At 41.1% G+C, this 13,082-nt stretch overlaps 1 protein-coding gene across 2 annotated transcripts in view; it reads left to right on the top strand.

Moving 5' to 3' along the window:
- The window catches only part of LOC122556567 (solute carrier family 22 member 5-like), a 60,587-nt gene that overhangs the window by 2,458 nt on the left and 45,047 nt on the right, over nt 1-13,082 (top strand). The window contains exons 2-3 of one of the 2 annotated variants that reach the window (XM_043703380.1): nt 5,147-5,250; nt 11,718-11,872. In XM_043703380.1, the coding sequence (XP_043559315.1) occupies nt 5,147-5,250; nt 11,718-11,872 (259 nt within the window). The remainder of the gene's footprint in view (nt 1-5,146; nt 5,251-11,717; nt 11,873-13,082) is intronic. The other variant, XM_043703382.1, reaches the window with a different exon arrangement.

The following is a 13,082-nucleotide window of genomic DNA, read 5'->3' on the forward strand; positions in this document are numbered from 1 at the left end:
CTATCAGGAATAGTCACCCCTCTCAGGCTCACATCCTTCCTGATGGACTCGGCAAATGGCTCTATGCAGCACACAAACAAGGCAGGAGAGAGAGGGCAGCCCTGCCTGACTCCAGATCTGACTGGGAAGCTATCTGATTCCCACCCATTGATTGGGACTGCACTGCCAATGTTGGTGTAGAGCAGTCTGATCCAATTGCAGATTCCCTCCCCAAAGCCCATTTTGAAGAGAACATCTCTCATATATGTGTGTGATATCCTGTCAAAGGCTTTCTCCTGGTCCAGGCTGATCAGGCAGGTGTCCAACCCTCTGTCCTGCACATAGGCGATCGTATCCCTGAGTAGTGCGAGACTCTCAGCAATCTTCCTGCCCGGTACAGCACAGGTTTGGTCAGGGTGAATCACTGATCCCAGAGCAGTGATTCACCCGGTTGGCGATAATCTTTGACAGAATTTTGTAATCCGCATTCAACAGTGAGATTGGTCTCCAAGTGAGATTGGTCTCCAATTTTTGAGTTCCTCCCTCTCCCCCTTCCTCTTGTAGACGAGGGTGATAATGCCTTTCCTCATGGATTCACTCAAGGTACCTGCCTGAAGCATACTGACATACACCTCCAGCAGGTCCTGGCCAATCAAGTCCCACAGAGCAGAATAGAGCTCAACCGGTAAGCCATCGCTTCCAGGAGTTTTATTCCTTTTGAAGGACTCGAAGGCCTTCGTCAGCTCGTCCAGAGATAGCGGCTGGTCCAGCCTCTCCCGTGTTCTGTCGTCTAAGACTTCTGTGATAGAGAACAGGAATGACTGGGAGGCCGCGCTGTCGGTTGGCTTCACGTCATACAGACTGGCATAGAAGAATTTGCTGATCCTCATGACGTCAGCCTGAGATGACGTTATCGAGCTATCTCCTTCCTTCAGGCTGCTGAGCACGGAGCTCTCTTTGTGCACCTTCTGGAAGAAGAAACGTGAGCAGATCTCATCCTGCTCCACCGAGTGGACACTTTGACCGGAAGATTATCTTGGAGGCCTCCGAGGCAAGGAGCGAGGCTTGCTGGCCCTTCACCTCCTTGAGGTCCTCCGTGACATCGACCCCCATCATCTGCAGCAGGAGTAGGTTCTGCATACTTTCCTGGAGCTGGGACAGTTTTCCCGCCTCTCTCTCGCCTCCTGAACACCTTTGAGGATGAAGAACCTCTTGATGTTCCCTTTTACTGTTTCCCACCAGTCTGCTGGGGACTCAAAGAGGGGCTTCATGGTTCTCCAACCTGCATAGTCCCTCTTGAGCTTCTCAATGTTTCCTGGGTTCAACAGCTTTGTGTTCAGCTTCCACGTTCCCTTACCAGCCCGCTGCTCGTCCTGTAAGTGACCGTCGGCCAGCAGGAGGCAGTGGTCAGAGAAGAACACCGGCTTGACGTCGGTGGATCTGACTGAGAGCATTCGGAACACAAACAGGTAATCTATCCTTGAGCGGAGAGACCTGTGACCAGGTGTATCTATTCTGCACTCCGTCTGCAGGGGTGCTGAAGACATCGTGCAGCTTGGCATCTTTTACCGTGTCCATCAGGGCTTTGGACGTGGCGTCCAGTTTACTGTCCCCCCCGCCGGACTGTCCATCTGCATCAATGATATAGTTGAAGTCTCCGGCCAGAATGACCGGCCTGGATGTAGCCAGCAACAGTGGAAGCTGCTGCAGGATGGCCAACCGTTCACTCTTACCCACTGGGGCATACACATTAATCAGTCTCAGGGGAGCATTCCTGTACATGACGTCGGTGACGAGGAGGCGCCCGCCTCCCATCTCCTTAACCTCGGAGATGGTAAAGTTGCCTCCTTGCAACAGGATACCCAGGCCGGAGGCGCGGCTATCGTTGCCCCCCAGCCAAACTGACGGCCCATGGGCCCACAAGATCGACCATCTCCTGAAGTTTGAAAATTCTACAGTCTCAATATCTGATTGCATTTTCCGTTCCCTTGAGCACATGGCCAATGGGCGAGAAATGAGGAAAAACCCAACAAAAGAGAAGCACTGTCAGAGTCTGGCCAAAGAGGAAAATTCTGATATTCTTCTGAATATTTCAATGGGAAGTTCCGAACCTCAACAACAAACAGAGACGACCTTATTTCGATGCATTTGTGTCCCATTAACGATCCAATTCATCTCATTTCCCTGCAGCAAACAACAGTCATTTAATTACAATACAGATAAACTAGATGACGCAATTCCACATGAAAGTGACCAATTACCTGGTAGCAGCAGTTTGCTGTTTGCCTTTACAACCTTCAACCAATTCTGGCTTCACCACATTGTCCTTACATGCTTTGTGGACTCTATTCTCCTTCAGCCTTTGTCCAAGCAAAGTGGCATCAGCAAACCACACCATCATGCCAGACAAACTGGCCCACCATTTCAGCCCTTCAGGAATTCACTTTGGAGCTTTGGGGCATTCAAGACTTGCAAGTTTCTTTCAGATGACACAGCCTGCAGAGGAACACATGCTTCTCTGTGCTTGCTCACTTTGCACTTGCTTGGAGGCTTCTGCACTTTTTTTGTGCAATGGGAGAGGCAGCGGCTCATTTTGGTTCAGAGCACTGAACAGTTAAGGGGACAGATATATTACTACAAGGAACTTGCTATGTCAGTGCCACACTTGAAGCATGTGCCAGAGAAACAAGGCACATTGCTTCAACCAAATGGAGATGCCTGAAACTAAAATAAGACCAGTCCTTTGTGGGTTAAAGTGAGACTACCGTCAGGAGCGCGGGTGGGCAATGTCACAAACAGTCAAGGAGCTTGCTCAATGCTAATCCAGAGTATTGGCCACATTCAGTCCTACAGGTCAAAGAGAAGCCAACCTGGGGATAGGGACTAGGTCAGTCAAGCTGCTAGGGAGACATCTGTTGTGAGTAAATTACCATACGCTACCTTTACTTCTGCTACTTACTGAGAATTCTCACAAACAAATGCTAAAGCAATTACTTGAATTTTATTGCATGTAACAACCAAAATCAAGACCCTACAAGCAAGCAAGTTAAGCCTCACAACCCACCCTAATCATTACCTGATGAGTGGTGGAATTTAGCTATGATTCCAACCAACAGCATCTGTGTGTGGATATGTTTAGGGTTCAATTCTTGTGCAGTGTAATTCTCCAGAATTCTGATGTTGAAGAATCCTGATTTATTGTAGGAATTTCTACCTTGTGAAGTTTGTGATGTGACATTATTGATGATCATTTAGATTCGTTCATCAGCACAAGATCACATTGATTACACTTCTATTGTCATCAACTTTGTAACTTGCCTTCCAATCAGGAATAGCTTATTTGTACCTTGTTACAATCCAGGTTACACATGTTTGATTTGTGGTGCCAGCTTCCCTTTCTTAGCCATTTGCTCAGTTACAATGGTGCAATGTAATGTTGGAGTGCATTGGAACCCTGCAACCCACAAGGGATCAATGTGGATTTCACCAGTTTCCCCATTTCTCTTCCTTCACCTTATCCCGGTCCCAACCTTCCAATTCAGCAGTGCTCTCTTGACCTGTCCATCATCCTTCCCATCTATCCACTCCACCCTCCACTCCGACCTATCACCTTCCCACCAACCTTCATCTACCTATCACATTCTCAACGAACTTGCCCCCAGCCCCACCCTTCTCCCATTTATCTCTCAGCCCCCTGGCCCACAAGCCTCACTCCTGATGAAGGGCTTATGCTCGAAACGTCGATTCTCCTGCTCCTCTGATGCTGCCTGACCTGCTGTGTTTTTCCAGCATCACACTCTGCAATGTAATATTCCTAGACCATATTTATAAAATGTTCTGTTTTCTTTGCTTTTCAGTGGGATTTGATGTGTATCAATGATTGGAAGGGGCATTTGTTATGTCTGCATTCATCATGGGATTGCTAATTAGTTGTTTTTGTTGTGGACAGTTATTAGATAGTTTTGTTTTTCCCGTTGAACTCTGTCAGAAGAGTTGTAGCTCAATGTTTACTCTCCACATCTGATAATGTACAAAGGTACATTGTAAAGGACTGTTCTGCATGCAGCCTCTGAAGTGCTGGAGAGCTAGAGTTTCAATTTTTGTAATTTCAAAAATATACTTTATTTGTAGAAAATCTTTATATACATACATAGTCACCACAGCAGGTCAATTCTGCACAATCTTTACATCTGGAGAACAAACAAAGCAAAGACATTTTTTACATATACAAGACTTTATCTACATACATTTGATCAAAAGTCACACAACACCAGATTATAGTCCAACAGGTTTATTTGAAATCGCAAGCTTTCACATCAGATGAAGTGAAGAGAGCAGCCAGGTATGGACTTTATAATCACAGAGATAAAAAAACATATAAGTGGTGTGAGTGAAGTGACAACAAGTCGAATGATCGGTCTCTGCAGGTGAATAAGAGTGTCAGACAGTGTGAGTAAAGTGTCAACAGCTGAATAACAACTGAAGGCGTGATTTATAATCTGATTAATTGAGGCAGAGAGATAATTACAGAAAATTAAAATAAGGTCATGCTGGAAATAAACCAAATGACTGGCATTTGTGTCATTTGGTTTATGAAATACATTGTGTCCATCATACAGTACAAATTGCATATTATCTGTTAGAATTAGAAAGAACTGCCTTTCACATGTTCTTTCATGACTTATTTTGAAAATACTTAAGTGTGAAAAATGAACTCTGTTCTCCTATTGACAAATGTGGCAACAAAATTCACAAAGAATGAATTGACCAAAACAATAATCTCTCTCAGTAATATTGGTTGAGAAATAAATATTGACCAGAAAGCTATCCTGCTTATCTTTAATTAGTGCCATAGAATATTTTCTATCTACCTGAGAGGGCATTTTAATATCCCAATCCAAAAAACTGGACAAACTCAGTATTGAATTAAAGCAGTAGCCGAGATGAATCATGTGCTGAAGGCTTTGGACGGTGATTTCAACCCACAGGTTTTAAGTGTAGATGCTTCCCCTTAACCCATGCTAATGGTGCAGCCAGATTGTTGAACCAAATATGTTGTTCAGGTTGCCTATATCCTACTATTCTTAGATCCAATACAATTAAACAATTTCTCCGTAACTTTCCTCAAATTACATTTATAACATTTTCTATTTGCTTTGCCTTTCAGTGGGATTTGGTGTGTAATGATGACTGGAAAGGACCATTTGTTATGTCTGTATTCTTCATGGGAGTGCTGGTTGGTTCTTTGTGTTGTGGACAGTTATCAGACAGGTAAATTATTTTTGTATTGAACTCTGTGGTTTTGAGCCTAATATTTATTCTTCACATTTGACAGAAATAGAATAGGTGGAAGGGAGGGCATTGGTAAAACAAGAACTGAATTCATAATTCACAATATCCAGTGCCTTAACAACCTTTCCACATCTACCCCGTCAAGTCCCTTAAGAAACTTGAATGTCTCATTAAGGTCACCTCACATTCTATATACAGGCCAAATCTATTCAATCTCTCCCCATAAAACAGTCCCTCCATATCTGATATCAGCCCCTCCATACCTGGGATCAACCAGTATTGAAATTCTAATGAACAGGTTCCAGAGTTAAAGATATGGTAAAATAAAGTCACTTTGATTGGAGAAATGCATTTCTACATATTAGGATGCTATATTTGACCAAATGTGCTCATGCTTTTGCAATCAATGCAGTGCCATTACACCTCCTTAATCCTCATTGACATTGCAAAGTAATTTCTGTTTAAGAATAAAAAGCCTGTGAATATTAATTTGAAATGAAAAGGGTTCATCCAATCAATTACACACCAATCAGCCAACAATGATGATAGGAAAACTATTAGAAACTATTCTCAAGCACAGTATAAGTCACTTAAAAAGGCACAAGTTAATCAAGGTCAGAAAGTGTGGTGCTTCAAAAGCACACCTGGTCAGGCAGCATCCAAGGAGCAGAAGAGTCAACTTTATGAGCATAAGCTCTTCATCAAGCCTTCCTGATGAAGAGCTTATGCCCAAAACGTTGACTCTCCTGTGCTTTCTACAAGTTAATCAAGGACAGTCAATATATTTTTTTAAGGGAAGCTTATTTCTGACAAATCTAACATTCTTGAGGCAGTAAGAGTGGACGGTGTGGTGTTTGTTGCGGGACGATGGAGACTTCATAGAATTTAGTGAGGCTTTTGACAAAATTCTATATGGTAGCCTGATCAGAAAACAGCAGCCAATGGATTCAGGGGAAAGTTTCTCCATTAATTTATTTAGACTTAAAACTATTCAGGGTAGCTGAGGTTTTGTGAAGTTAACCCCCTCATTTCTGCAGGAGTTCCTCATGTATCCTTGGCACTGCCAACTTCAGTTGCTTCATTATTGACCTTCCCTCCATCATAAGGTCAGAAGTGGGTGTGCTCACTGATGACTGCACAATGTTCAGCACTATTCCTAAATGCTATGATACTGAAGCAGTCATATCTATATGCAGCAAGATTGGACAAGACTTAGGCTTGAGCTGACAAGTGAAAAGTAACATTTGTGTCACGCATGTATCAGACAACAACCATCTCCAAGAAGAGAGAATGCCTCTAGACATTGATATCATTGTTAAATTTCATACTATCAACAAGTTAGGGATTACAAATAACCATAAAACTGAACTTGACTTAATAAATAAATTTTAAAATACCATGGCTAGAGCACCATATGAACAGCATCATTCTCATTAGAGAATGAATAAAAAGTTTTTTAAACTCACACAACACCAGGTTATAGTACAACAGGTTTATTTGAAAGTACTAGCTTTCAGAGTATAACTTGTTCGACTATAACTTGTTGTTATGTGATTTTTAACTTTGTCCACTCCAGTCCAACACCGGCACTTTCACATCATGAATAAAAAAATGTCAGAGGCCTGGAATTCCATGGTGTGTAATCTCCCTCCTGTTTTCCCTAACACCTGAATTATCAAATCAACAAAGATCCTCAATGCCATGTTCCAAAGCCATAACCTACATCACTTAGAAAGACAAGAGTAGCACACCAATTCCATGGCACATGCCATCCTGAACCAGATTACCATTCCTTCACTGTCATAGGATCAAAACCTAGAACTGCCTTATTAAGTAGCCATGCAAGTATCTTGAGAGAAGATGGACTGCAGTAGAAAAATAAGGTGATTCACCACCACCTTCTGAAGAATAATTAGGGATAAGCAACATGTGAACATATGAACCTAAAAATCAGGGGCTGGATTAGTGACTTGGCTTCTTGAGCCTGATCTGCCATTGAATAAGATAATGGCTGATCTGATAACTGCATAATCCTGCCTACTACTGCTAACCTATTATCCCTTGTTTATCAAGAATCTGCCTTAAAAATATTCAAACATTCTGCTTCCATTACCTTTGAAGAAGACATTTCCAAAAACACATGACACCCCCAATGACAGAATAAGCTCCTTGTCTTTGTCATTAAATTTGTAACCCTTTAGTTTTATGCGGTGACCCTTAATCCGAGATTCAATCACAAAGAGAAGAATTCTTTCCACATCCATCCTGTCAAGACCTTCACTATTGTATCTGATACACACAAGATTTCTCTTACTCTTCAAAACACTAGTGGATTGAAATCTAGCCTACCTACAAGAGAACCACACTGTTCCCTACAATCCATGGATGTGGTCCCATGGATCCTGTTGACAACTGGAGCATAACCTTTTATATTTTTATCATCAACTTCAGTCATAAAAAACAATGACATTCTGTTAGCTTTCCTATTAATTGCTGCACCTGCATGGTAAACTTTTGTGTTTTGTTCACCAAAACATCAGATTACTTTCTATCTCAAAGTTCTGCAATCTCTCGTCATTTAAATGTTTTTTTGCTACTCTTCCTGTCAAAAGAGGCTGTTTTCACTTACTTTCCCACAGTGTACTACACTTGTCAGATCTTTTCCCTCCCACATGATCTACCTGTGCCACTTGTAGAACATTATGACCTCCTGTTCACAACTCACTTTCCTCTTTGTGTTATCAGCAGATTTAGCTGCCATACCTTCGGGCCCTTCATCCATGTCCTTTCTTTCATAGTGATGCCCACAGCTCATGAAATAATTCTTTAAACATTCTGAGACGGTTGTATAGCTAGAAGAACCAATGGTGATACAGAGAAGGCAAAGCCATAACGGGGTTCGAAAACAGGAATAAAGTTGAGGCAAAGCTTAAATAGGAACCAGTATGTTACTGACAAGAGGATGACAGATTAATGTAATTTGGTATGCGTTAGACCATGGAGTGTGGTTTTAGATAATCATAAGTTTCAGTATCGTAGAATGTGAGAGGCCAGCCTGACATTCTTTAAAATTGTCAAGATCTAATGTACGAAGGCATTAAATATCCATTCATCAATAGATAAGGGAAGGCAGGACAGAATTGAGAAATGTTGTGAACCTGGAAATAAGTAGTCTTAATAATCATGTGGAACTATGGCTCATTTCATGATCAAATAAGTCACCAAGGTTGTGAAAAGTCTGATTCAGTCTTAGTTATTTGCAATACAGAGGATGGAAATTAGTAACCAGAGAGCAGAGTTGTGAAACTTCATTGGCTTTGGTTTTTCCAATGTTTAATTGGACGAAGCTTTTCTTCATCCAGCTCTGCATGTTAGCTGCACAATACTGTAGAAATCATGGATGGCAGAGATGAAATTGTGAAAACTGACACAGTGCTATGTTGTTGAGGGGCAGCTTATAGTTGAGACACAGCAGGGACCATGGCAAGTTCATTGGGGATCATCAGGCGTAAGTGTGCAGGAACAGGAAGGCAATCCGTTCTCTGGCTATGCTAAGATAAATACGTGCAACTCCACCCAGATGGATGATAGTGGAAAGGCATTGGAGAAGGATCATGTGATCAGCCTTATCAAATGTTTGTCAGGTTTTGAAAGAAATGAAGGGACAGTTCATTTTGTAACACAGGATACCGTTATAAATTCAAGAAAGAGTTGTTTCAATACATTGCCATGGAAAAACCTGATTGGAACATTTAAAACGGGAAATCTGGAAAGAAGGACACAAGCTTTAGCAATGGCACCACTTTGAACAGAATTGCATCTGCTTTTATATCTCTGTCTCTGAAATTGTCAAAATTCACATAGAAAATGCTAGTCCATCACTATTGAAGCAAAGGTAGACACAGTGAAATTGAAGAATGATGTGATGGTTATGTTATTGAATTAGGATACCAGCGATCTTGTCTGACTGTGAACTCAAAGCCCGGCACAGGGAATTAATAGCTGTTAAATAAATGGAAATAAACTGCTTATATTGGTGAAACTCGGATTATCATTAAATTCTAACAAGTTCAGTAAGTCTTTTTAGAGAAGGAAACTGCAATCGGTGCTAGGTCTAGCTTTTACATATATTTCCAGTCTCACACCAATGATGTTGACTCTTAAATTTCTTCTGAAGTGTTTTAATACACCAGTTAGTTGCATCAAATTGTTACTTGGAAGATCTTAAGATAGAAAAAAGAAAGTGATGAAGAGCTTATGCTCGAAATGTCGACTCTCCTGCTTCTTGGATGCTGCCTGACTGACTGTGCTTTTCCAGCACCACACTTTTTGACTCATAGCTTCAGATAGAAAATAACTTATTGTCTAGCCAATGATGGCCATGTTCCAAGTATGCATTGTTTTGGACTCAACAGTTATGCCTGGTAACCAAATTGAGTATAGAGTACAAGAGCTTGGATATAAGATGCCAGTTAGACCTCAGCTGGAATATTTTTCTGGGTGCTACACATCAGGAAAAGAGTGAATGTAGTGGAGAGAGTGCAGAAATTGCTCATGAGAATGGTTCCACAGATGAGAAACTTCAGTTATGAAGATTGACTGGGGAGATCGGAATCATCTTTCTCAGAGAGAAGGCTAAGCGTAGATTTGACAAAAGTTTTCATAATCATGACCAATCTGGACAGAGTAGATGAGGAGAAATCATTCCCACTCAAAGGGTTGAAATGAGTCAGCATAGGTTTAAAGTAATTTGGCAAAGTAACAAATGTGATGTCACGCAGTTAGGGTCTGGAATTGTGACAGAAAGGTCTATCATTTCATTACATGTATGGAAAGGACATAAAAGAAATAGTAGACTAGAAAGGGGTACAGGGATCTATCCAAGTAAATATCTTGGAAAGTTTGCTGTGGTCCTCTATAACAAAATTGGAGGTGTGGTGGACAGCAAAGAAGGTTACCGCAGAATACAACAGGATCTTGATCAGATGGGCCAGTGGGCTGAGGAGTGCCAGATAGAGTTGAATTTAGATAAATGTGAGGTGCTGCATTTTGGAAATGCAAATCGGAGCAGGACTTGTATACTTAATGGTAAGGTCCTGGGGAGTGTTGCTGAACAAAGAGACCTTGAAGTGCAAATTCATTGTTCCTAGAAAGTGGAGTCGCAGGTAGATAGGATAGTAAAGAAGGCATTTGGTAGCTTTCCTTTACTGGACAGAGGATTGAGTCTTGGAGTGTTCAGCGACACTCCCCAATACCTTACTATTAAGTGTATAAGTCCTGTTCTGATTTGCCTTTCCAAAATGCAGCACCTCACCTTCATCTAAATTTAACTCCATCTGCCACTTTTGCAGCTGTACAGAACATTGCTTAGGCCACTTTTGGAATATGACTTGCAATTCTGGTCTCCCTGCTATTGGAAGGATGTTGTGAAACTTGAAAGGGTTCAGAAAAGATTTACAAGGATATTGTCAGGGTTGGAGGATTTGAGCTACAGGGAGAGGCTGGATAGGCTGGAGCTGTTTTCCCTGGAGCATCAGAGGCTGAGGGGTGACCTTATAGAGATTTATAAAATCATGAAGGGCATGGATAGAGTAAATAGACAAGGTCTTTTCCCTGGGGTCGGGGAGTCCAGGACTTGAGGGCATTGGTTTAGGACAAAAGGGGAAAAACTTAAAAGGGACCTAAAGGGCAACTTTTTCACTTAAAGGGTGATGCATGTATGGAATGATCTGCCAGAAGAAGTGGTGGAGGCTGGTAGAGTTACAACATTTAAAAGACAACTGGAGAGGTATACAAATCGGAAGGGATGGAGGGATATGGGCCAAGTGCTGGCAAATGGGACTAGATTAGGTTAGGATATCTGGTGGGCATGGATGAGTTAGACTGAAGGGTTTGTTTCCATTCTGTACATCTCTATGTCTCTATGACTCTATAAAGGGAGCATTAAAGTTAAAAGTAAAGCTTGAAACCCTTTCCTTCAGCGATCAAGCAGGAATTATACCTATGCCATCCTCACTCTCAAGCAAACCTCAGCTTTGTTTTTTTGCCAGGTAGGTGTACAAAACCCCTCCAAATATATCACTATGGTATGTTTCAGGGCAAGAGATATGGGAACCTGACTCCACCTCCTGACGTGTTCTCTTTGTACTAATTGCTGTTTTTGTGAGTCTTTTCACAGCTCCAGATATAAGACTGAGATCTTTCTGGGTCACAAATTTTTACTCCTTATGGCAAATCCTTGCCAAAGTTGTTGCAGACATAAGACAGAAAGATCAGAGGGTTTTTTTTTTAATCCTTCTTTTTGATGTAAACCTACATATAAGTGAAGAAGTCCACAATAATGTCTATGACTTATATTTAACTGAGATACCAGTTAGTGTGCTTATATGGAGAAATGTTTCAGCATATGATTAACCAGATGATCTTTATTTGCTTCTGCTTTACAGGTTTGGGAGAAAGATAGTTCTGTTTGGAACTATGGCTATACAGAGTGGATTCAGCATAATTCAAATGTTCTCTCCAAACTGGGAAATATTTTGCTTTCTAAATTTCCTTGTGGGCTTTGGACAGATTTCAAACTATGTCGCTGCATTTGTTCTTGGTAAATATCTACCCTCAGTACTTTTATTATTCCTTTCCTCAAAATCTTTGCTGATTCTGTCACTCCTGGTATGGCACTATGTTCTGGATATTGGCCCAGAATTCTGGTATAATACCCTGAAATTTGAATTCACTCTTAAGTAGCCAATTAAGGACATGTTCCCACCTCAGCTGGTACCTTGGTGTTAAATACAAGGGAAAGCAAGCAAAAACACATGATACCTACTATTCTTGGATTTACAACATAGGGAAATTGTAATATTCAATGCCCTTCACAATTATCTAATTGTTCATAACTAGACTTTATGAATTAGACATCTTGGATGCCAATTTTTGTAACATTAGCAAATATTAACGCTTTATTATTCATACTGCCACTTTAGCAGGACAAAGATAAACTACTATGTAAGCTGAATAATATTTAGGATTTTAACTTGATGTTCTTTAAATATAAACCCCATTCACACACAGGTAGTCAGACACAGTAAAGGGATAAGTTAAAAAGAAAATAAAAGAATTGTAATTTGCCAGTTCAGTTAAACAATTTCAAATGATGAATGCCAAGCATTTGTGAAATCCTTGAATAATGAGTTGTTCACAGGCAGTAAAAACTGTTTATTTACTTTTGTCAAAAATTTAGTGAGCTTCCAGAAATATTTGCTTCTGTCTTGCAAACTGGGATTTCTTTTCTCAGAGCATTCAACAATCCAGGAACTGGATATAAAAATAGAGAGAGTAAAACAGAACAGCAGCCTCTTGAAATTTCAGAAACTCGACTGCATTTGTCAAAACAAGTCAGAATCAGTTCTCAAACTCAATTTCTTTTAAAATCAACATTCTCTACAGTTGCCTTGTGAACACCAGTCATTGAAACATCGAGTTATACTGCACAGAAACAAACCATTCTATCCACCTCATCCACACCGACAGAAATCCTAAATTAATCTCGTCCCATTTGCCAGCATTTGTCCCATATCCCTCTAACCCTTCATATTCATATAGCCATCCATTTGCCTTGTAAATGTTGTAATTGTACCAGCCTCCACCACTTTCTCTGGCAGCTCATTTCATACATGCACCACCCTCTCCGTGAAAACTTTGCTCTGTAGGTTCCTTTTAAATCTTTCCCCTCTCAACTTAAACCTGTGCCTTCTGGTTTTGGACTCCCCTACCTGGAAAAAAAAACCTTGGCTATTCACTCCATCCATGCA

Source organism: Chiloscyllium plagiosum, chromosome 14, assembly GCF_004010195.1.
Source record: "Chiloscyllium plagiosum isolate BGI_BamShark_2017 chromosome 14, ASM401019v2, whole genome shotgun sequence".
In the NCBI taxonomy this organism is placed as follows: domain Eukaryota; kingdom Metazoa; phylum Chordata; class Chondrichthyes; order Orectolobiformes; family Hemiscylliidae; genus Chiloscyllium; species Chiloscyllium plagiosum.